Below are 25,907 nucleotides of genomic sequence, written 5' to 3' on the forward strand. Positions count from 1 at the left end.
GCTAAATACATTTTTTGGAAACACTTCAAACCATAAATTCGATAAGACTATAAAGTACTTCACACACACAATATTTATATTTGCAACATCAAAACATTTGCTCATTGAGGCCTATTTATTAAAACAAAGCACCTTTAAACTTTGACCACAAACCATCCATCCCATCCATCCATCTTCTTCTGCTCATCCGAAACCGGGTCGCGGGGACAGCAGTCCAAGCAAAGATGCCCAGACTTCCCTCTCCCCGGAACTTCCTCCAGCTCCTCTGGGGGACCCCGAGGCGTTCCCAGGCCAGCCGAGAAACATAGTCTCTCCAGCGTGTCCTGGGTCTTCCCCGGGGACTCCGCCCAGTGGGACATGCCCGGAACACCTCTCCAGGGAGGCATCCAGGAGGCATCCGGATCAGATGCCCGAGCCACCTCAAGCGGCTCTACTCCGAGCTCTCTCCGGGTGACCGAGCTTCTCACCCTATCTCTAAGGGAGCGCCCAGCCACCCTCCGGAGAAAACTCATTTCAGCCGCTTGTAGTCGGGATCTCGTTCTTTCAGTCATGACCATAGGTGAGTACTGGAACGAAGATCGACCGGTAAATCGAAAGCTTCCCTTTCTGGCTCAGCTCTCTTTTCACCACCACGGACCGGTGCAGCGACCGTAAAATGGTGGACGGCGCTCCAATCCGCCTGTCGATCTCACGCTCCGATCTTCCATCACTCGTGAACAAGACCCCAAGATATTTAAACTCCTCCACCTGAGGCAGGAGCACTCCACCCACCGAGAGAGGACAAACTACCTTTCTCCGGTCGAGAACCATGGCCTCAGACTTAGCGGTGCTGACCCTCATCCCAGCCGCTTCACACTCGGCTGCAAACCGCTCCAATGCATCCTGGAGGTCCCGGTTCGATGGAGCCAACAAAAAAACATCATCTGCAAAGAGCAGAGATAAAATCCTGTGGTCCCCCAACCAGATCCCCTCCGGCCCCTGGCTGCGCCTAGAAATTATGTCCATAAAGACTATGAACAGAACCGGTGATAAAGGACAGCCCTGCCGGAGTCCAACATGCACCGGGAACAGGTCTGACTTACTGCCGGCTATGCGAATCAAGCTCCTGCTCCGGTCATACAGAGACCGGACAGCCCTGAGTAAGGCTCCCCGGACCCCATACTCCCAGAGCACCCTCCACAGGACACCATGGGGGACGCGGTCGAATGCCTTCTCCAAATCCACAAAACACATATGGACTGGATGAGCAAACTCCCACGAACCCTCCAGCACTCTGAAGAGGTTGTAGAGCTGGTCCACTGTTCCGCGACCAGGACGGAAACCGCACTGTTGTTCTTGAATCTGAGGTTCGACTATCGGACGGACTCTCCTCTCCAGTACCCTGGCATAGACTTTCCCAGGGAGGCTGAGGAGTGTGATTCCCGGTAGTTGGAACACACCCTCCGGTCCCCCTTCTTGAAAAGGGGAACCACCACCCCAGTCTGCCAATCCAGAGGTGCGGTTCCTGTCTGTCACGCAATGCTGCAGAGACGTGTCAGCCAAGACACTCCTGCAACATCCAGAGACTTGGGGTACTCAGGGCGAACCTCATCCACCCCTGGAGCCTTGCCACCGAGGAGCTCCTTGACTACCTCGGTGACCTCAGCTTGGGTGATGGACAGTTCCACCCCAATTTCCTCAGCCTCTGCTTCCTCAACGGAAGGCGTGTCATCAGGGTTGAGGAGATCCTCAAAGTATTCCTTCTACCACCCGACAATGTCCCCAGTTGAGGTCAGCAGATCCCCACCTGCACTGAAAATGGTGCCTGCAGAAAACTGCTTTCCCCTCCTGAGGCGCCGGATGGTTTGCCAGAATCTCTTTGAGGCCAATCGATAGTCCTTCTCCATGGCCTCACCAAACTCCTCCCAGGACCGAGTTTTTGCCTCCAAAACAGCCCGGGCTGCAGCTCCCTTAGACTGTCGGTACCTGTCAGCTGCCTCTGGAGTCCCACAAGCCAGCCAGGCCTGATAAGACTCTTTCTTCAGCTTCATGCTGACGGCATCCCTTACTTCCGGTGTCCACCACCGGGTTCGGGGGTTGCCACCACGACAGGCACCAGAGACATTGCGACCACAGCTCCGGGAGGCAGCAGAGACAATAGAGGTGGAGAACATGGTCCACTGGGACTCCATGTCACCAACCTCCCTCGGTACCTGCTGGAAGTTTTCCCAGATGTGGGACTTAAAGACCTCTCTGACGGAGGGCTCAGCCAGACGTTCCCAGCAGACCCTCAGAGTACGTTTAGGTCTGCCGAGTCTTTCCCGTCTCCCTCCCCGCCAGCGAATCCAACTCACCACCAGGTAGTGATCAGTGGACAGCTCTGCCCCTCTCTTTACCAGTGTGTCCAAAACACACAGCCGGATATCACCTGTTTGGCCTGTAAGCCAAAACCACAGTCAGAGACCTGTCCCCCACCCGAAGGCGAAGGGACACGACCCTCTCGTCCACTTATGTGAACTCCAAAACTTGACGGCTGAGCTGGGGGCACAAACAAAATGCTAAAACATGTAGTTTCTGATTACATTTACATGTCTTTAGACCAAATCTTCAAAAACTGAGAGAAAAGAATGCTTAAAAATAGTGTTGAAAATACCAAATCTATCTGGAGTTCCCTTAAAATATAAATGTTCCCGTCCCACCCCCCTAATGTCCAAATTATTTCTTAAATAAAACAGTTAAAATGATTTTTTTGGTATTAATTGTTTTATCAAAACTAACTGTGGGAACATTTAAATATTTAAAATAATAATTATTATCTGTAAACATGGAACTGACGCTTTTCTGATGTGTTTTGGTCTCTTTGACTTGCCGTACAATCGTCCCCTGACGGCACCGGCGAGTCCGTTACGGAGCGGCTTTCTCCTGTGCGGGACAGCTGCTGCTCCTCATTGAGACATTCTTTGAATCCATAAATCGAAGGTTTTCTGGTGGAAGGTTGGCGCCAGTGTTCACCAGTGTGTGAATGTGTGTGATTGTGTGAATGGGTCTGTGACTGTGAAGCGCTTTGATCCCTTGAAGGAGGATAGAAAGCACTATACAATTTCCACCATTTACTGATGCTTTTATTCAGCTCTTCAAATTAAATTAACCTCATATCTATCGATCCGCGTCCTTCATTATGAAGCTGAAAAACCTTTTTGAAGGAAACTCCTCCCACACGCAGGGGGAGCTTCAGGTGAACAGACTTTGAGATAACCATGAAGATGTTACTTTTGCGCTCACAAAACTAAGAGGATTTGCATGAATTTGATGTGAATTCCATGCGACTTGAACAGACGATTGATTTAAAATATGCTAGCCTGATGTGTGCGCGCTGGGGGGAGGGGGTTGGAGTGGTCCGCTGCACACACGTCTGCAGAACCGTTCTGATCCGTACGGACCACGGATTATCCATGATCCGTTACACTCCTAGTTTTGACATAAACTCGTAATAACCCGGACACTCAGCTATATTTTTCTTGTATTCAAAATCAGCGGAGAATCAAGTTAAAGTTTTTTTTTTTTAATGGTGGGCGGGCCACACGTTTGGCTCCTCCTGCAACCTGCTGCTGCATGCTCCAAACTGCATCATGCAGTGCAGAAATGATGACAACTTTCAGCCGTGCTATTTGCGGCAGTTATAGTCTACACACGTCTGCCAGCTGATTTCTTTATTTCATCATTTTTTCTTGCTGAGCACAATTTTTTCCCACAGCCAGGGATACCACCTCTAGTCTGTCAGTCCGGATGTGGACCGCGGTCCGCCATTTGGTGATACCTGGTCTAGGTGCTGAACTGGCCTGTTACAGTCCAAGTCTTTTCTTTCTCCATAAGGAACAACTGGAGCATCAATAAACAAAACAAATCCAGTGCAGCCACTAACTCTTTAGGAGTTGTAAAAAACCTGCATTTGACAAGAATACCAGATCATTAATTACAGGTATATTTAACCTCAATTTAAACTTAACTATTTAAACTTAAATTGTTCCAGCCAATGCGATATAGGAAACAACAGTAGCAAAACTAGCTCATCTAATGGAAAAAGTCAACATTTCTTGAACTTCTGTTATTTTGCAGATATTGGATTGTACTTGTTTAATTTGATTCAAATTCATAAACATCTCAACAGCAGTAACAAATCAACTGAAAGTCTGAGGCTGTTAAGGATTTGTTCATGCCCTTCGTTGCCACAAAGCTCCTTCATGGTGTTCTGAGGGGATTTAACCTGGGACACAGAGGAAAGTGCTTGTGGCTCGGGCAGGAAAGAAGCAAACCATGTTGAGGTTTATTTGGTCCACTTCACACATTCACACACTCAGTGCATAATGGATATTTAACAGCTTCAGTCTGCTGGAAGTGTGCTGTGTGCTGAGATGATGCTGGGGACGCGTGAGAGCCTGTGTGACTGCCAGGATGACACACCCATTAAAACACACACAGTCCATTTCACTGCAGCTCCACTCCACACCCAGCCAACAAGAATGAACACAGTCCTTAATGGATTCTGACAGTGAACTCCAACCATCATCCACTGATCTGTGTACTGTATACCTTTTTTGGTTTCTAGGCTCAGAATAGAGAGCGGACTGCAGATCAGTGTCATATGGTTGGAGGTGTTCCATGGTGCGCCTCAGCCACAGTTAAATGTAGCATATTTCCCAGCTGTGCCTCAGGCACTACGAGCATCTTATCCTCTTCCTGCTTGCAGCCGTGTTGAATTATTAAGGTAGCAGAGATGTGCTCTTTTTGTTATTTTCCATCAAAGCAGACATGCAAAACACCAAGGCTCAATCCAACAACAAACACTTGCTTAAAAATAGTTTGCTTATAGGAGAATCCAAGCTGTCATCCTTGTAGAATGATCCCTAAAATCAGAGATTTGAGTATGGAGGAAAAATTGCTTTTCTATTTAGTCCCAAAAAATGGCAAACATTCTTGTTTACATTATGGGGTAACTATGAATTGTCTAGTTTTGAAATATTGTCAAACATAAGATGAACCCAACTAAGGTGCGTTCAGGTGAATTAAGCAAGACGACTCTGTCAGACTTTATTCACTGAGGTCACAATAGTTATTTCATACAGGCAATGGTTCCAAACTTGTGACTCCACTACGCATTAGCTCTGTTAGTGTTTTCAGTCTTAAATTGGTCGATCATCAGACGATTTTGGGGACCCTGTAGACCCTCCCATCAGTCAGTTATCGCACTGTTGCCTTCCTGCCACTATGCAACCTCCAAATGTGTGTGGTGGTCACTGCCCGGTATCAAAACAGTGTTGAGCTGCCACTTGATTTTCACTGTTTCTTAAAGCCTCAGCTGCCGCTGTGCAACGTGTATAAATACGACTGCTGCCACCCAATTACAAATTCTGCCAGCCCTTTTGTCCATAGAGACTAGTTGCTGAAAAAGTGGCATTTAGGTCACAGCGTGGTTACATTTTGGTAGATGTGACCGTAGTCTTTACCCTCGTGCTCTCTTATGGGGTCCAAATGACCCCACCCTTACATTGATGTGTGATCCCTCCCATGACAAAGGTGGACAGGAATTTATGTCTGCCACAGACACCAGTGAAGATAAAAAATCCTTGGGAAAAAAAAGTTCAGCGTGCTGTCATGTGGGGTCCAGATGACCCCACTTTTAATGTAAACATGTCTAGGATAGCACAAGGGTTAATGCAGCATCTTGTCTTAGACTACAGCATTTTTTTCATACCATTTTTCTATAATAAAAAGTGTATTACTAGATGAGCTTTGTTTAAAAAAAACAATGGAGTGAGTAATGAGTTACTTTTCCTCTTGTTTTTCAAGCAGGAAAGCTGAAACAATGTCAGTCCATAGTTTAGTGAGAACTAGTTAGAACACGCTGAAGTGCATGGATATGTTAAATTCACTTTTGTGCACAAAGCATTATTGACAGGCCAAATCCCTGGTGAAGCAGAACTCGCAATGCAAGTGATCGATGTGTGTGCGGTCATTGAACTGAGCTCTGAGCTAGTTTGGATTCTATTAAGCATCTCCGGGGCTTTTCGGCTGCAGAACAAAAGCACACGCTGATGCTTAATTGTTGGCACAGAAAAGACGAGGGCCATTGTTCCCGTCAGATGGCTGCTACATCTGCTGCTGCTGTTTGTGTGGTTTGTTTTGTCCTTCACTCCCCCTCAGTTGTAGAGTTGTCTGCTGCAGTTTGGCAGTGTTGCTGCAGCCGAGAGTCAAATCTGCCTCATCGCTGCTTATTAACCGTCTCTAACACCCAAATGTAACCGTTCTCATCAGATTTTGGTATTTGATTTTAGCTTTAAAAAGCCTGGAAGTCTTTTATGTATTAAGTTAATTAAAAATAAGGTATTAAGTTAATTAAAAATAAGGAAGGAAGTTCATGTTTGGAATTTCCCAGTAACCTCACCTGAGCCGGACAGAGTCAAGCAAAGGGCTGCATCTGCCCGTGTGATGGCCAGGTCTGACTAGAGTGTGGTGTAAAGACACTGTTCAACAGAATCACCTGAACATCATAAGTGTGTGTAACTTCCATTATTCTTACAAGTACACAATATCTGCAAAAGTATTGGCTCACATATCCATATGATCTGAATCAGGTGTCCTTATCACTTCCTTATCAGCCTCAGACATGCAGACAGTTGTTCCAAACATTAGTGAAAGAATGTTCTGCTCTCAGGATCTCAGTGAATTCCAGAGTGGAACTGTCATAGGATGACACCTGTAGAACAAATCCAGTGGTGAAAGGTCCTAAATCTTCCACAGTCGACTGTCTACTCTATCAGAACAACATGGTAGAGTTTAGGAACAACAGCATCTCAGACACCAAGTTGTCGACCACGTAAACTGATGGAGAGAGGTCAGAGGATGCTAAAGGTCAAAGAGGTCACAGACTTTCTGCAGTCAATTGTTACAGAGCTCCAACCTTCATGTGACCTTCAGATCAGTCTGAGTACACAGAGAGCTTCATGAATGGGTTTCCATGGCAGCAGATGCATTCAGACACACATCATCAAGTACAATGTAAAGCGTGGATGCAGTGGAGTAAAACACACCGTCACTGGACTCTAGAGCAGTGGAGACGCCTTCTCTGGAGGGAGGAGTCACACTTTTCTATCTGGAGATCTGATGGACCTGTCTGGGTTTGAAGGTTGCAGGAGAACAGGACATTTCAGACTCCATTGGTGGAGGAGGAATGGTGGTGTGGGCTTGTTTTTCAGACCTCTTAGTTCCAGTGAAAGGAACTCTGAATGAAACATTCTGGACAATTCCATGTCACCAACCTTGTAGGAACAGTTTGGAGCAGGCTTTCTTCTTCCAACATGACTGTTCACCAGAGCACAAAGCAAGGTCCATAAAGACATGGAGGACAGAGTCTGACCTGGACTGATCTGTACAGAGTCTGACCTGAACATATAGAACACCTTTGGATGAATTAGAGCAGAGACTGAGACCAGACCTTCTCCACCAACATCAGTGTGACCTGAACAATGAGCTTCTGGAAGAATGGTCCAAAATTCCTAGAAACACTCCTCAACCTGTGGACAGTCTTCTAGAAGAAATTAAGCTGGAATAGCTGCAAACTTATCTGCAAACTTTTCAAGTAGAATATGATCCCATCCTTACCATCCCATCTTTAACCCATACTCTATGGGTTAAAGATGGGATGGTACTGCAGTTCAGATGTCAGTCAAGGCAGGTGAGACAATTGTAGCATGTATCGCCCAAATTCTGATAGGTAAGAACTTAATGAAAATATATTAAATTATATTTTTTGGATGCTCAGAAGACTCAAGTTCAGCTCAAGGGGAGAGAAGGCAGAAACTCAGCGGATTTGCTTTTGATTTAGTATTTATATAAACAACAGGTAAAACATAGACAAAATGGCCATACAAACCTCCCCAATATTTACGATTACATCAAGCTGAATATTCAAGTAAAAAGTCCACTAAGCATTTGTTGGTCTGGAGTACACAGACCAAATGTTGTCTCATATACACAGTTCGGTTTTGAGAGCAGTAGTCCAGAGAAAGAAATCCTGAATTATATTTTTATAGCAAAGCAGTGAATATGTCATTTATGGAGAAGAGCTCTGGTTTATGGGTTGGTTGTGAGTAGAGTCTGTAGGCTACAGGAGCCTCCTACCAGCACGGATTGAGCACAGGATGGAGGAAGTCCCTCGGAAGGCTCCAGCATATAACCAGGTTCAGGTCTATGGGCTTGGGCTTATCACAAGCGGCCTGCATAGAAGGACAGGACCCCTGTAATTCATCTTCTGTGTGTACAAATTCTAGGTCTAGATATCAATAATCTACATAAAGATACTCATGATCTTTTCAAATAGATATTGTGCAATATACATTCAACAGTGTCATTCAAGTAATACTAAGCACTAATAATTCACTTAAACAACTTTTTTCTAACATTTCAGTATAATGTTTAATAATCAAAGTGATCGTTGTAGACACTGGCATAAACATATCAACACAAACACGTCATGTGGACAGGAACAGTCAAAATGTGGCATTAATAGCAAACGCTAACCAGCTCTATGTTGTCCTCATAAAACGGCAAATGCTAAATTAGCCAAAGAGTGGACTCAACGATTCCACAGTTTTTTAGACGGTTTACCTAGCTTGGAATAGTGAAGACGACTACGTGGCTGCCGCTGCCTAGTTGAACATTTGACACTCTCAGTAGTTTCAGCTCCAGCAACTGTTTGCCCTGAGGTCTCAGGAACGAACTGATTAACAGCAGTCTCAGGTAAATTGGAAGATGTCTCTGCTTGGCGACAGAACTCCACCTCCTCATCAGGAGGCTCTTTAACTTGAAGTGAGTTTTCCGGAATGATTGGGACAAGTGCGGACGGTGGCTTGGCGTCAGCAGCAGCAGAGAACTCTCCTGGATCAAAGAACAACTGGTAAATGGCGTATACTTGTATAGCGCTTTCTACCCTCGTTCGAGGGCCCAAAGCGCTTCACAGTCACAGACCCATTCACCCATTCACACACACATTCACACACTGGTGGTGGCTCCACTGCCTAACACTGGTGCCAACCTCCCACCAGAGGCAATTCGGGGTTCAGTGTCTTGCCCAAGGACACTTCGACACATGGGCGGGCAAGGTGGGAGTCGAACCCGCTCACTTCTGATCAGGAGTCGACCGCCCTACCGCTGCACCACGGCCGTCCGCCGAGCAACTGTTCTGGCTTTCTGGTTCTGCATTGGTAGTGCCACAGCAAACTTGGTGAAGTAGCCTGTAGCTGTGTTTCCATCACACATTTGCGCAAAACTTTATCTAAATTCTAGGAATTTTGAAAAAAAAAACACAGTTTCGAAATGACACTGTTTCAATTAAATCATAATTTTGCGATGAAGCACAAACCAACTCACGCGATAAGTCATTAAAAACACAGCGATGAATGAGAACAAGTATTTTTTTATTTGATTCACTAAAAGGGGCATTTGGGTGATGTCACAGCTCTGTCTGGGGCGCATGTAGCGCAGCTCGACTCAGAAGACTGAGAAGTCTGTTCAGCGGTTAAAAGAAAAAGCATTCTAACAGGAAAGAATCAGGACCTTTTTTTCTGTTTGAAAACACGACAAGATCATTCAAGTTTCTGTCACGGCTCTCGCACTCATGAGACTTCAGGCTCCAAGCTGCAAAAGTCTGTAGATGAAGCGATGAGGAAAGGAGGAGGAGGAGCTGCGATTCCATATGACCTGCAGTTTCTAAAGAGCTGTGACGCTGTGGGACCTCTCTATGGGCCGGCTGTGCTGCGCTCAGAGCAGACACTTCATACCAAAAAGAGCATTTATTTAAAAAAAAAGTGTTTCCATTACAGTTTTCTGTTTCTGTTTCGATACGCCGCAAATACCACCTCCTCTAAGCGCGAAAAACCTTTTTCGAAATTTTGGTGTTTCCATTAGGAAAATTCATTACCGAAATTCCAATTTGCAAAATTTCAGAGTTAATGGAAACGCACCTTGTGAGCACGAAAAATGTCTTTGATGTTACTCTGACCTGGTTCGAGTGAAAGAAAGTCCATACAGACTAACTCCAATGGACTGGTGGTAGCGATGCTGAACATCGGCACAGCTCTCTCCGGTAGCATCTTTCTCCTCACACACCTGTCACAGGTTTGAATCTTGGTCACAACATCTGCAGATATGCAGGGCCAGAAGAATCTGGACCAGACAAGATCCAAGGTTCGTTCAATACCCAAGTGGTCCATGTCGATATGGAGACTGTTCAACACAATGGATGTTGTGTTTCACCATGTCAGTCCTTCCAAAATCAAGATCCCGATGCGAAAAGATTTCTGGTATATCATTTAACTTGCTTGTGATCCTCTCTTTCCATTCAGAAGAGATTGGACAGTCACTGAAGTCTGGTTGAAGATATTGGTTGGTTACAGCTGATCTAATAACAACAGTATGCGACAGGATCTGGGGAGTCAGTACAGAATCTGACATGATGCTCAGCGATGGAACGCACACATACTGCTTGGACTCATTCTTGAGGATGACTGGGTCTTTGTGCAGTGTATGGTGTGAGATGTTAATGAGACGGCTCGTAACAGAGTACCCCAGCAAGTGGGGATATATAGTTTTCTTCACCATACACTTACTCCACACACGATAATGGTACGTTCCATTTCAATGACTTCCAAAAAGCAGGACACATGAATCTCAAAGCGAATTACAAGTTCCTTTGAGGCTTTTTGAATCTAGATAAAACCAAAGTGATGTTTTTTTGGTGATTACAATCCAAATACAGATCTCTCAATTAAAATAAATAATGCCTTAATTGAAAGTCTTACAGAAATCAAATTCAAATCTGCACTTGAGCTGATCAGAACCGGATTATAAAAACTACGCAAAACTGTGAAATGAAATAACTCTCTGGGGGTGGGACTATACATTTGCTTCTTCCAGCTCCTTTTCAAGAAATCAATCAAGCTCTTGACTTTAGTCTAGAATCACAATTTTTGATGCATTAAGTGTGACTTAAGAGTGTTTTTGTTTGTTTTGTTTTTCTTTAATCAATGCATTTCATTATTTCTGTAATGAGTTAAATACATCTTGATGGTTTATTTTTCGTACATTGTCTACAATTAATGTTTGAAATGTACCAAACCAATCAATCAAAATTAATCAATCAAAAGGCACACCTCTTAAGATGCAGTCCCTTCTCTCTATGGGGCTCCTCAGGCTGGATAACCCATGAACCTGCAGCGCCCGTACAGGTGCATGTGACAAAGGCTTTATTTCTTCCAGTATTTAAAACTATAAAACAAACTTAATAGAAAACTGTCTAAACCCTAGAACACTACCACCCAAGAAAAATTATTTATATTATTTTTATTTCTTGCATTTTTTGAGTGTCATGGGTCCCTGGGATAATCTCACATGTCCCAGGAATGAGTGGACCAAAGCCCAAGTGTACAGTATCATTATTTATTTTTTAAGGATTTTTTTCTTCTCAAATTCATTTGTCATTTTCAAGCATGTTCTTAGGATCTTCCTCTCCTTGTTTTCCCCACATTGTTGCATAAAACGCAGTTTGAAATCCAAGAAAACTACTCCGATTTATCATGTGGTGTCATCATATCTTGATGACTTTTATTGGGTAAAAGTGATGGTGTAAGTTTTTATAGCAAAAGTCTTGAAGGGTTAAATTGTTTTCCTGAATAAAGGTACTTCTTACTCATGAATAAAAAAGAATATTTCAACTGCTGACCAGCAGCTGCAAATGTTGCTGCAGTGATTACATTCATTATTTCTGGTGGGAAAAGTCAACCTTGGCCTTCCATCCACTTTGATCTGTACATCGATATCTTCCACATCCTCCTCCCCCTTCAGGTGCTATGATGAAGAAACGCCGTTTCCTGGTGCACATTTTTCCCACGCTCTCCAGCCTCTCCCCTTCTCTGTCTCTTTCTCACATCCTTTTGTTCCCATGTAAATGTATGCGTCTTCATGGGGTTCTGAACAATTCCTCTTCCTCCCTTGTCGCTGCAGGTACTGGCTCCCACTATGTGCACAGAATGAGGCTGGTGTGGAAATCCGTGGACAAAATGAGGTGTCTGAGGAAACGCACCACCATCCCCTTCCTCGGCTTCCTCATCACCTTCCTCCTTTTCCTGAACCTGTACATGGAAGACGGCTATGTGCTGGTCCGTGGTGCATCCTTTTCCCAATAAGGGACCTTTCCCTATTAATATTCCAGCTTCATTTTGGAACTAGAAACCCCTGAATCTGAATATGTTTGTTTACTTTGTCCCTTTTTAAAATTACTTGTCTGGAAGGCAGAATGTTTAAATTTTCATTCTGAGGAATCATCCACTACATTTATCTCTTATTCATGATGCCATGAAATGTAGTGATCAGCGAACATTATCTGTGTTTGCTGCTTAAATTATTGAGAGGTGGGTGGCGTCTTCTGCGCTTTTTCTGGGTCCATTTGCTCTCTTTTGCAAACTGTCTGGAGGTGTTTGAAGACTTCCTCGCTCCTCAGACATTTAAGACTTATTCAACCACATGAAAACACACATTTACACTCAGTTAGACACAATGTTAGAAGCAGGGCAAAAAACAAAGTTAAATATAAATATATAATTGCCTTTTTACATTTTTTATACCAGAAGTTAAAGCTTAAATATTCTCCTTCCTTTTCGGGCTCTTCTGTTATTTTCTGTATTCTGGCGTTTCTGATGTGTCGTCATTTTTTTCTTTTTTTTAGGAAGGGAATAAAAGGCAGCTCAGGGAAACTTCAGCCCATCCCCCCAGCTCAGAGCGATACGTTCACACCTTCAGAGACCTCAGCAATTTCTCGGGAACCATCAATGTCACGTACCGTTATCTCGCTGGAACGCCGCTGAACCGCAAGAGTGAGTTCAGTCTTTTTTTTCAAAAAGCTGTTTGATGAATTTGGCCTTTATTTGCGATCAGGAGCTCAAGACAAGGAAATGAGATTTACAGTCTGACACAAAGATGTGAGGAAAAGTGACCATGAACCATTCCACATGTTCCAAAACCAGATAAACAACCCGTTCCCTCCTATATTTCTGTTGCTAAAATGTTTATATTTTGATATCACCCTGTTTCATCAGCCGAACAAAATATACAAAAACATTGCATTGTTTTAAAACACAACAGAGTTTAAGCATTGCTTAAAAATGAGTTTATGTTCATAGATGAGACAAAGATCATGTGGCAGATCCGTGCAGTTAGAAGCAGGCTGTATTAGAGTCTTTATGTGTAAAGAGTCAAATCAACAGTAGCAACAAACTCTATCAAACGAAAGATTTTATGAAGATTGAAAACAAAAAACAAAGGAGACAACACCAGCATAAGAGCTGTTCATCTCTTTTTATTTTTTATTATAGGCCGAACAAAGTTTGCACATTTAAAAAAGGTTATTTTATTTAGAAAGCTTTAATTTGCTTACTATTGAACTCAAATACAATAATAATTTTCTTTTCAGAGTATCTCACCATTGGTTTGGCGTCCGTCAAGAGGAAAAGAGGAAACTACCTGCTGGAGACCATAAAATCCATATTTGATCAGTCCAGTTATGAGGAGCTGAAGGAGATCGTGGTCGTGGTCCACCTGGCAGACTTTGACCTGCTCTGGTGTGAGAACCAGGTCCAGGAAATCACCCGGAAGTTTGCTCACCACATCATAGCTGGACGCCTGCTGGTCATCCAGGCTCCAGAGGAATACTATCCATCTCTGGAAGGGTTGAAAAGAAACTACAACGACCCCGAAGACCGGGTCCGTTTTCGTTCCAAGCAGAACGTGGACTACGCGTTCCTCCTCAACTTCTGCACAAACCTGTCCCACTTCTACATGATGCTGGAGGACGATGTGCGCTGTTCCCGAAACTTCCTGACAGCGCTGAAGAAGGTGATCACCTCCAGAGAGGGCACCTACTGGGTGATGTTGGAGTTCTCCAAGCTGGGCTACATCGGGAAGCTGTACCACTCCAGAGACCTGCCACGTTTGGCACATTTCCTCCTCATGTTCTACCAGGAAATGCCTTGTGACTGGCTCCTCATCCATTTCAGGGGTCTGCTGGCCCAGAAGGACGTGATCCGATTCAAGCCCTCTCTGTTCCAGCACATGGGCTACTACTCCTCTTACAAAGGAGCCGAGAACAAGCTGAAGGACGACGATTTTGAAGAAGACTCCCTTGACATTCCTGACAACCCTCCTGCCAGTCTCTACACAAACATCAACATCTTTGAAAACTACGATGCCACGAAGGCTTACAGCAGCATTGTGGACGAGTATTTCTGGGGGAAACCTCCCTCCACTGGGGACTTCTTTGTTGTAGTCTTTAACAAGCCAATCAAAATTAGCAAAATTAGAATATCTACTGGCTCTGATGACCGGCAGAATGACATTCTTCATCATGGAGCCCTGGAAGTTGGAGAAAAACTAGTGGGAACAAAAAAAGGGAAGCAGTGTTCTTCTTTTATCACACTGGGGGAGTTTAAAAAAGGCAAAATAGAAGTTCAAGATGTTGACCATAAGATTGCCTTTGACATTGAGTGTATGCGCATTGTGGTGACGGGAAATCAAAAAGAATGGCTTATTATTAGAAGTATAGGTTTATGGACTACACAGCCCCCTAGTCAGTGAAGACTTTCCAAAAACACTCTTAAAACATCATATGAGAAAGTGCTTTTTTATTTATTGTGTGTTTTTTTAGGTTTAGTTTTCAATTTTTTAATGAATTTGTTATTCTCTTTTGATCCATTCAATACTTGTTGTTTTATACCTAAGAACTGTAACATTTCTTGTTCATTTTCAGATATTTCTTAAAGATAATGTAGTATTGGCCACATGACCTGAGTGTTTATTGAAATGCGTCCCTTACGTTAGAGAAAAAAGTAAAAGTAAATGCATTGTTCTGAAATCAGAATATATCAAAAATGTGTTTTGAAAGGCAATGAGCAACTTTTCCCAGCAATGCCCCATTTATAAAAACCTGCTTGCACAAACATTCTCCACAGAACGACCACATCTCATGATTTGAATGGAGGACCTAAATGCAGGAGACGGACTTTAATTTGATAGACACTTATATATATGACAAATCAAATAAAGCGATACACTTTAAGATCAGAGAAAACTCAAGACTGATAAACAAGAAAACCTAAAAAAGACAAACTAAATACCAGACTCAGTGACTAACTAAAAGTAGCCTGTATGATTTCAAACCGAAACCTGCTGTGATGGTGAAAGTGGAAGGAAACACAATCTGATGGCAGAACTAGAACACAAACAATCAGGACATATCCAACATTCTAGATTCTGATCCCAGTACTTAATGTTGCAGCTCTCCAAATGACCACTGGAGGACCATTGTCTTATGTTAAAAGTCAATTTACACATAAATAAAACTAATACTAATAGCAATAATAAATAAGTATTGTAGTGGAAGCATCCTCCCATCAAAATACTAATGCTTAGTTGTAAACATAATACAGTATTTCAACTTGTTTTTCTGAAGAGTTTTTAGGATTTTGTATTTTTCCTCTAATGTATATGTCTGTTTCAGTGACCTGATAATCAGGAAGACCGCTGTAAAATGATCTGGACTTATTTCCGTTTAGTCAAGTCGATCAGCTGGTATCTAATTCACAAAGGGTAACCCCACTATACAAAGATACAGCCGTATTGATGTTAACACCCTGAGTGGGTCAGAAAGCAGTAAGCATGAAGTTTACATTATGGAAACAATGTTTGAGGACTGCTGGGTAAGGCTTTCGGATGCTACTAGTATCATCAGTAGGTCTAAGAATAGAATGCAGTTTTGAAAGGAAACAAATGTTGAGGCATTTCATAAGCTTTTCAGATTGAAAACATGCTGTTGTAGAACCTAAAGGCTTCTTAATATTTGTTCGGTTGAGCTTCTTAGAGTCAAAAAAGTATTAGGAAGAAGGCCTTACCTATTGTCAAGAGAACTTTAGCCACAAGGTAAGCATATATCATGCTATGTCTGAATCAACTCGTCTAGCTGTCTGGCCCTTTGAAAGACCTTTGTGTCACTCCCTCACTCTTGTCTCAAACCAAATATTGTTGATCATCTTTGATGATTGAAAATGTCTAAAGTTTCTGGTTCCAATAACCAGGAATCAGTTTTAGGAATCTGTTATCCTAACTTAGAACACAGTTGCTCTGGTTCACCAGGGTTTATGGTAAAGGCCACTACAAAAGAATATCAAGGAGATGGTGTCTAAAGTGTAACTTAGGGAAAGAGACTAGATCTTCCTGACAGAAGGTGATTGATGTATTTAAAAAAACTCTAAATGCCCTTATTTCCTCATCACAGTTGATTGTGACAGGCATGCTTCCAAGGGACACACTACAATGTATTACCAAGTTTTGGGCTGACAAAACTAGAAGAAAAAATGGGACATAACCAACGACCTACATTCTAATTTGGAAACCAACCTGTGTTCCTGGAAGAATCTCTCAGCTTCCTTTACTGGTTTAATCTGCAGTCAAATGTTGTTCATCTTTCAGCACATCCTGGAGGGTTTGCTACAGCAAAGCAGCTTTCACTAATTCGCTTAGGTAGTTTGGCAGAGAGTTTCATGTAGCAGGTCCCCACTGACTTACTGACATAACCCTGTAATTTGTCCGGGCTGGGGACCGGCACAGGGAAACCCAGACATGGGCCCCTTGTGGCTACATAATTCTGCAATAGTATGAAGGGTCTTGGGGACCCACACTGGAGTTGGCTCTTTGTGCCCCTGAGAAATGAACCCAGGTTTCCTGCATGCCAGTCGTAGAGCCAGCCAACTGAAACATCCAGCTGCTTATTCAAACCTTGGTCAAAAGGACGGAGAAAAATGAACCAGCAGTTGGAGACCAGTCACTGCAGCCTGTGCAGAGCAGACCCCTATCTTGTACTGACATTGGAATTTGGGTGTAGTATACCCCTTGTGCTATCTTTTGGGCTCCAGAAGACTCCACCCTTACATTGGAATGTGATCCCTCCCATGACAAAGGTGTACAGCAGGGGTCTCAAACTCACGGCCCGCGGGGTGATGATTTGCGGCCCGAGTCTTCATATGAGAGATTACTGTTAGTGCGGCCCGCAAGGCTGATATGAATGACAGTTGCTGTGTGCAGAGCTGAATGAACCAATCACGGTGAGGTATATGGCTCTGGAGGTGGGACATTGGCGCGCTGTCTAGGACCTCCTCCCTCTCTCATTCATTGCTCCAGTCAGCTGGGTGGAGGAGGAGCCATGAAGCACCGAACGCGACTCGCGTGACAAATTCTCGTGCCCCGCGCGGGGAATTTGCAGCTTGCGGCTCACCAAAAAATGTGTTTCTGTCGCAGCGCCGCACGTCAAAGGGGCTACCAGCTCCGTCTGTGGATGTCCCCTTTAGAATTAATACGCATACGATGTTCAGGAATACGTTTTTTTACGTGCTGACTGTTCCTATTGAATCAGAGCTCCACAAGCTCCAAGCCGCAAACTTGTAGCCCGCCCTCTTTCACCGCGCGGGGATCCGATGCTCCCGCCTGTCAAACATGTGATTCTGAGCTTGGCACGCACCTGCGTGGGCGTGTCTATGAATTTTAAGGTTCACACACTGGCTGTGTCGGCGCGCATTCCAGTCCATGTAAACGCGAGTAGAAGTCCGATATTCTGCTACGTACGTTTGAATAGAACCCCCATGAAAAGCAGCCCCCCCCCCCGAATGCAGCCGGCGCGAACGCCAGCACCCCACACCTCCAATGAATGGAAGACACATAGATCAGATTTATTTATTATGAGGAGTTCTACAAAAATCTACAAAAAATGAAATCCTTCAAAGATTTTCTCAGTACCGGGGCTTCTCTCTCACTCTGGAGGAGGATCTGTTAATACAGACATTTGAAACTGAATACAAATAATTAGTTTTCTCTAGTCAGTCAATATGTGGTTTCTTCAGTTGTCTGTATCTGTTGTATGGTCTTTATTATTATTTTGTTTATTTATTACTAATTTATTTTTTGTTTTTTTTTAGTCATCTTTTAATCCATTTATTTATTTTATTAGTTAGTTAGTCCTTTTTATTTTGAACAACACATACATAGTACATGGTAAAAAGAAAAACAAGAAAACAACAACAGAAAATTCTATATAAATTATATATAAAAACATTACGCCTCATTTTTGTAGTTCTAAATGGAGTAGGAAGAAGTTTAAAAAACTTTTTTTAATCCTACTCCCTAGCAATATATCTTAAACTTAATCTTCAATATAAACTATTTCAGAAACGGACATTAACTACCCCTATTTATATATATATTTATAAATCAACACGTACAAAGATCTATACACGTCGTTCATTATTTATTCATTATTTTGTGTTAAAAATAAAGATATTTGAGAACATTGGAATGTTTTCTCAGCGATTTTCTTTTGGAAATCCTAATGCGGCCCAGCCTCATCCAGACTCTGCCTCCAGCGGCCCCCGGCTGAATTGAGTTTGAGACCCCTGGTGTACAGGATGTCATGTCTGCAATGGTCACCAGTGAAAATCAAAATTTGTTGAAAAATAAAAGTTCAGCGCACGGTCTTGTGGGTTCCAGACAACCCCACTAGGTTACCAGCAACATGCTCCCCTTCTCCTCAGTGGTGTTCCCTTTCTAGTTTCCCTAATGTTTCCCATTAGTTGTAAGATCTTTCCACCACCACTGGAGGCTCTAAAGGAGGGCTCATAGGTAGTTCTGAGGTCTGTTTACCTGTACAATGAGCAGGTTAACAAGAAGTACTCTGCTGCCCCTAGATATGCCATCACTAACCTCCATGTCCAGAAGTTTTGTGGTTAATCTTGAGGTGGTCAAGTTGCAGCTCAATAGATCACTGAGGGTTTATCTTAGTGTCTGTGTGACCTGAGACACACCTGTGAAACAAAGGTCACTTGCTCCTTCCGTCGAGGGACTCTAGTCGTATCAATAAGGGCCCGGCTTACATTGTAAGAAACAACCTATTGAAATTACCCGAAAAATTTGCATCTAATATGACTGGCTATACTTACCTGCATTTATTTGGTAAAGACTTCCAGAAGTATTATTCCCAGTACAGCCCAAAATAATAAAGTAAAATCTACACATTTGTAAACACACTACATACCAAAGGAACATCTTAAAAAAAAAGCTGCTTTCACACAAATGTTTTAGTAAACCTGTACACATAGCAAACATAAAAGATTCATTCATCATTCATCTTCCTGGCCGCTTCTTCCCTTTTGGGGTCGCGGGGGTGCGGAGCCTATCCCGGCTACTGATGGGCGAAGGCGGGGTTCACCCTGGACAGGTCGCCAGTCTGTCACAGGGCCTCAATCACACACACATACACATACACACCTAGGGGCAATTTAGAGTCACCAGGGCCTTCTCGCTGTGAGGCAAGAGCGCTAACCACTGCGCCACCGTGCAGCCTAGATTGATTTATTTAACAGTCTAAACTTTTTCAGCTAACACAATGTTTTTAAATAAACTGCTCACAAAATTAAAGGAACACTTTTTTATTGGTCTTGGCATGATTTGAATTAAACCTGTCTGATAATTTTCTGGTTGGTTAAGCAGCTGAGGGCCTCGTTAATCAATTTCAGCTGTATTGGTGTTCATGGAATTAACAACAGGTGCACTTCAGTGGCAACAATTAGAAAACCCTCCAAACAGGACTGGTGTTACATGTGGAGGTCATTTCAAGTTTCTCCCTCTTGATCTTTTTTGGCTGGTTTTCCACTCGTGCTGATTTTGGCTTGATAATTATCTCTACTGGCAGTATGAGGCGATTCCTTAACCCTACAGAAGTTGAACAGGTTGTCCAACTTCTCCAGGATGGCACATCCACACGTGCTGCAGCAAGAAGGTTTAATGTGTCTCCCAGCACAATCTCCAGAACATGGAGGAGATTTCAGGAGACTGGTGGTTATTCTGGGAGAGCTGGACAGGGCCGTAGAAGGTCCTCAACCCCTCAGCAGGACCCATACCTGCTCCTTTGTGCAAGGCGGAACAGGCTGAGCACTGCTCGTGCCCTACAGAATGACCTCCAGAGGGCCACTGGTGTGAATGTCTCTACCCAAACAATCAGGAACAGACTTCATGAAGGTGGCCTGAGGGCCCCACGTCCTGTAGTGGGCCCTGTGCTCACTGCCCAGCACCGTGGAGCTCCACTGGCATTTGCTCAAGAACACCAGAATTGGCAAGTCCACCACTGGCGCCCTGTACTTTTCACAGACGAGAGCAGGTTCACCCTGAGCACCTGTGATAGACGTGAAAGAGTCTGGAGAAGACAAGGAGAACGTTATGCTGCCTGCAACGTGGTTCAACATGACAGGTTTGGTGGTGGGTCAGTGATGGTCTGGGGAGGCATATCCATGGAGGGACGCACAGACCTCTACTGCCTAGGAAATGGTGCTCTGACTGCCATAAGGTATCCAGATGAAATCCTTGAACCCATTGTCAGACCCTACGCTGGTGCAGTAGGTCCTGGTTTCCTCCTAATGCACGACAATGCCCGGCCTCACGTGGCAAGAGTATGCAGGCAGTACCTGGAGGATGAAGGAACTGAAACAATTGAATGACCTTCATGATCCCCTGACTTAAACCCAATAGAACATCTCTGGGACATTATGTTTGGGTCCATTAGGCGCCGCCAGGTTGCTCCTCAGACTGTACAACAGCTCAGGGATGCCCTCACACAGATCTGGGAGGAAATGCCACAAGACACCATCCGTCGTCTCATTAGGAGCATGCCGCCACGTTGTCAAGCATGCATACAAGCTGGTGGGGGCCACACAAGATACTGAAAAGCATTTTGAGTTGCAGAAATTAAGTTTTGTAAAAAATGGACTAGCCTGCCACATCTTCATTTCACTCTGATTTGATGGTGTCTACACAATTGAGCCTCTGTAGGCTGAAAACTTTTATTTCCATTGAAAGACTTGACATCCTTTTGTTCCTAAGACACTGCCCTGTCGTTATTTGTATAGATATCCAACTTCATATTGATATCTGATGTATCTAATGTGTTTCTTTAAAGTCCTCCTGTAAATTTTGTGAGCAGTGTATATATATTTCTAACGATTTGCAATATCTGAGTAATTAACTCAAAATTTTCAGCCAAATAACAGACACTGCATATGGGCAAGTATTATTTTATCAAATCATTTAAAACCCACTGATTTCAACAAATGAAACATACTTGGATATTCTACATAACTTAAATACAGTCACATTGAGTACTGATTACTCAAACGTCACAGTTAAATATTAAACATTTAAAAATACCCTTATTAAATATTTTAAAACATATTTATCCTCACAATATATGCTTACCTAGATATTACACATTATAAAGACACAATCAAATGGAGTAATGTTTACCCAAACATCGCAGGTAGATATTAAACATAAAAAAGTGTTCTGTTTCTATTTTAGCATGATTAGACCATCAACAATTGAGAAAAAAAACAAGTCTACTTTAGTATTCTATTTGACCAAAACACAATAAAATTGAGTAAAGCTTATTCAAATTTAGCAGGTAAATATTAAATATTCCGAAAGTGTTACCGTTTTTAACTCAGCATGCTTAAAATGAATGTTATATGTTCATGTCTTCATGGTATATCAAGGCAATGACTATTTATTTTACATAGTAGATTTGTTCTGACTGATCTGACATCACTTAATCGCACACATGCAAATACCACTAGTTACCATGTCAGTAAGTTATGGATTTATTGGATGATGGAGGATCCAGAAACATGCCGACTCCACAGACAAAGGTTGTAGCCGGACAAAACTCTGAAACCCACATTGCCTGTGGTGGTTTTAGGTTGGCACAAGTGTTTAGCAGCACAGCCATCATGTGAGTGGACATGACTGTGAAGCACTTTGGGCCTTCGAGGAAGGTAGAAAAATGCTATACAAGAATACACCATTTGCTTTTAAAACATGTATGAAAAAACTGCTTTTAATGGCAAAAACCCGATTCCATACGCCACTTTTCCTGGTGATTGATGAAATCTTTTGCTCACCACAGACTGGATCTCCATAACACAGCAGTGAGAAGCTGAGCCCCCAAGCAACCGGGATGGTGAAGCTCTCCCAAAGAAGGGTACAGATGAGAAGGTGCTCCGACCAGACCGGTGCAGACGAAAGAGAATGTGATGTCACCGCGCTTGCAGAGACCGTTTAAAAATGTGGTTACATGAAATTTGTTGAAAATGTTTCGTGCTTTCACGTCACATTATTATTCATTTTACAAATGACCTGTTCTAGTTTTTAAAATTTCCCTCAATTAGAAAAAAATTTCAGCATGGTTTTCAGTACCAAAAACAAAAGGATAGTGAGGTTAAGATTTACCTAATGTGATTATTTTTCCTGCTGCCTGAACTAATTAAGCAATTTCTAAACATATGTATAAATGTATAATGACAACAATCCTGCCGAGTAAGTTTTTTTCAGCGTTTGTGGATTGGTGGCTTTAGAGTTCTCCCCACCACACCCAGGGGGTTTAGGACCTGATTGATTTGGAAATGAATCTGCCTGAGAAGAAGTGGATTCTGGGTTGGTGCGTCGTAGATCCTGAATAAATCAAGTCTTTCTTTTTAGTCCTCGGCTGTAATTACACCATGCTTCAGTTGTCAATCAACTCAGCTGCTTTTTGCAGCCGAGTTGATTGACAACTGAAGTAGATTTACTCTTAATTTTGTAAAATGGATTTTGCATCTGTCACCTCTGACTGTAGTTTTGCTGAACTGGGTTCCTCCAACAAGCACCCCTTCATGAAATGATCAGTTTCTCACATCTACTGTAGTGAAGAAGAAAACAGCAGACGTGGGACAAAGATCTTTCTTTACATCCCAACAGCATCTAGCTTCTAACATCTTTGGAATAATGCATTATTTATTGAAGAAGAGGCTGTTAGCCTAGAGAAAGACAGGCAAGTGGGGGAGAAGTTACAGAATTGAAAGGCTGATTGGGAAATGTTGGCTTTGTCTGTGGAATTTGATGACAATAAGAAAGTAAAAGGATGTATACCCATTCAAAGGAACTAAGCATCTGTTCTGTTTCTTAGGGTAATTATAGCACTGATAAAAACGTTTCTTGATGTACATTATTTTAAATGTATTTGTTAAATGATCAGCTTGTCAGAGCTGGAAAACAATTACTTAAAGTCAAAGTGTTCCCAGTGGTATTTTCATTATGATTGTGCAGTTTTTAGCCAAAATCAAATAATTGACTAGATATGTCGCATTACCTGCAATAAGGCAAGTGTGAAAGCTGTAAGCTAAGTATGGCTGCTAAAGATGTCAAAGCAGTTAGCTGAAAATGCTGGACCTTGTTAAAGTATTAACTAAATGCCAAATTAGTCAACATCTGGAAACATATCTAAATCGGCCAAAAACAGCTTTCAGGGTTCAAAGTGCACAAAGTTTTTGAAGGATTTCAGCAACTTCTCATTCGTTTCCTATGGGGCATATTTTGCTCAACATTACAAAGCTATCAAGTTTATGAATACCAAAAATACAAGCAGTAATGTCCTGAACGAGCTGAACGTTTTGATACCAAGATTACTGAAAGTGTTACTAAGTTTTGTATGGAAAGGAACAGGGGAATTACTGTAGTAATGTCACCATAGAGCACACACACACATATATATATATATATATAGATAAATAAGGATTTCTTCATTTAAATAATTTATTTATTTGTATGCAAGTTCTTCCAGCAAGAGCACAAACGACAAATTCTAATAAGAAACAAATAGTTAAATTGTTAGAAACAATTTCAAACCAAATTTCATATAAGTGAAGAGCTTATCACCCTGGAGAGTAGTTTGTTAGTAAACTGATTTTCTGCTATTTTTCTGGCTGATTTGGACCCGACTGAAGTCTAGCCTGGAGTTTTCTTTCTGAGAATCCATAATAATGTTTTAATTATCCTTAAAAACATGCCTGGAAATATCATGTGTATGTGTCCTATCACAGCCAACAATCCTGGTGTTATTCCCTGACATGCTGCTCATCCACACTCCACTGAGTCCTTTTCTTTACAGTGTGTCCTCCCAGGTCTGTTGACGGGGGGACAAAGTTTGTCTATAGAGTCTTGAGATTTGATGACATTGTGAAGAATGAGCCAGATCTGCACTTTTTCATCCTATTTTTTTTTTTTTTTTGACACAATTTTCCCCTGAGTAAATTGGTCTGTGTTTGCCTCACTCTCTACACCAGCAAAACAACATCTCCCTGGAGCCATAGGATCTCAATTCCAGCTCTCCCTGATGCTGCGCTCTCACAGCTTCATTGTTGTTGTTCCTACATGGTTGCCCCAGTGTGATCTTTGTTCTCGCTTCACATACTCTGCAGCTGCTGTGGGGAAATTTGCCTGGCTTTTCTCTGAAGATGTTTTTCTTTTTTAATCTCCACCTGTCTCTACAGTGTGCTGTTAGAAAGCATGCTTCACCCGACATCCTAACTGACAGGGATTCTCCCAGCCTTTCTGTCAACACTTGCTCTGTAATTAGAATTGCTTAATGAGTATGTTTAATACCACGTTCCTACGCTGAGAGGTCTCAGCAATGCAATAAAGGGGTTCATTTTTACATGACCCCGACATTCTTTAGAAGTCCAACAGGTCATCGTCGTGCATGCAATGATAGTTAGTGGCGCTCAGTTCCACTTCTGCGACGACCATCTGCTCCATGTTTTCCCTCAAGGTCTTGCTTGTTGTCACATGATACCACTTTATGGGCTCCGCCCATAAAGTGGTATCAAATTAAAGTGCTCATTACCTCTCAGAGGTTCTTTTTTTCCCCACCCCATTGCCATCCCCTGAAATTCTGCCATTCATTACAGCAGACAACTCCTGCAGGAATCTGCTGTTGGGAAGACATCCTAGACTGAACACAGTGTGGTACCACATCTACCTGCTTATTAGCTATAAACCCAGAAGGACCCCACAAGGCATTTAAAGTAGCTGAATGCATGAAGATTGGCTGGTCTTGATCTGTCCACGCCGACCCTCCGTGAAGACGAGGGGGCAGTTTCTCCAGGAAAAAGTGCTGTCAGATCTTTATTTGAAATCAGATGCCAGTCAAAAGTAGCTGCATGCTGCAGATTTATAGCTAGATTTCCATCTCAAGGATAACAACAAAAGCTGCAAAAATTGCTCAAGTGAATCCCAGGAAACTGCTGTGCACAGCACTCTTTGCTGCCGGCGGCATGTGGAGAAGACCACTGAAAGACTGCACTAAGAATATGCGCCAGATTTACATTTCACTCCAAAAAAAACAAAAACTGTTTCCTCCATGTGTTGCTGTCAAAAATTAAACCACCAACAAGCCTCTGAGAGAAAAACAATGCTCAATATTAGTGTGAGAATGTGAAGCCTTCAACGCTCCGGGCAGTAATGAATATAAATGTGATGCGTAGGTCAGATATCTGAAATAAAAGCTGTCTTCCAGTCCAGCATGTACAAAGTGCATGAACAAAAGCCTTTTCAGTGGATAAAGAAACTCTTTCTGTGTCAGGATCTATGATTTGCTGTTTCAGCTCATACTAATGACATGGTGCTGAGATTGTATCTGAAGGCAGACTGATGATACAATACAGCAGGTCTATGTACCGTGTATTGTTCAGTGGAGAGGATGTGTCAAAATATTGTTTTCATATCTCTTTTTCTTTCCATCGTTCTCTAACCAGTACTGTATTGTAAGATGACATATATTTTTTTACACATATCAGTTGATAATGTTGTATTGTAACTGTATCTAAAATTAAATTAGATTAAACAGACAATGCAATGTTGTGGCATTTTGACTGCTGAGTCAGCTCAAGAGTTTGTGGGATACTACATTCACAACG

At 42.7% G+C, this 25,907-nt stretch overlaps 1 protein-coding gene across 2 annotated transcripts in view; it reads left to right on the forward strand.

Annotated features, from left to right (window-relative positions):
* LOC112152418 (alpha-1,3-mannosyl-glycoprotein 4-beta-N-acetylglucosaminyltransferase C) overlaps positions 1-17,682 on the forward strand; it is a 58,207-nt gene extending 40,525 nt beyond the window's left edge. For both annotated transcript variants that reach the window (XM_036212608.1, XM_024281996.2), the window contains 3 exons: positions 12,037-12,191; positions 12,758-12,905; positions 13,502-17,682. In XM_036212608.1, the coding sequence (XP_036068501.1) occupies positions 12,037-12,191; positions 12,758-12,905; positions 13,502-14,661 (1,463 nt within the window). In that variant the 3' untranslated portion in view covers positions 14,662-17,682. The remainder of the gene's footprint in view (positions 1-12,036; positions 12,192-12,757; positions 12,906-13,501) is intronic.
* Positions 17,683-25,907: the final 8,225 nt, after the last annotated feature.

Source organism: Oryzias melastigma, linkage group LG6 (assembly GCF_002922805.2).
Source record: "Oryzias melastigma strain HK-1 linkage group LG6, ASM292280v2, whole genome shotgun sequence".
NCBI lineage: Eukaryota > Metazoa > Chordata > Actinopteri > Beloniformes > Adrianichthyidae > Oryzias > Oryzias melastigma.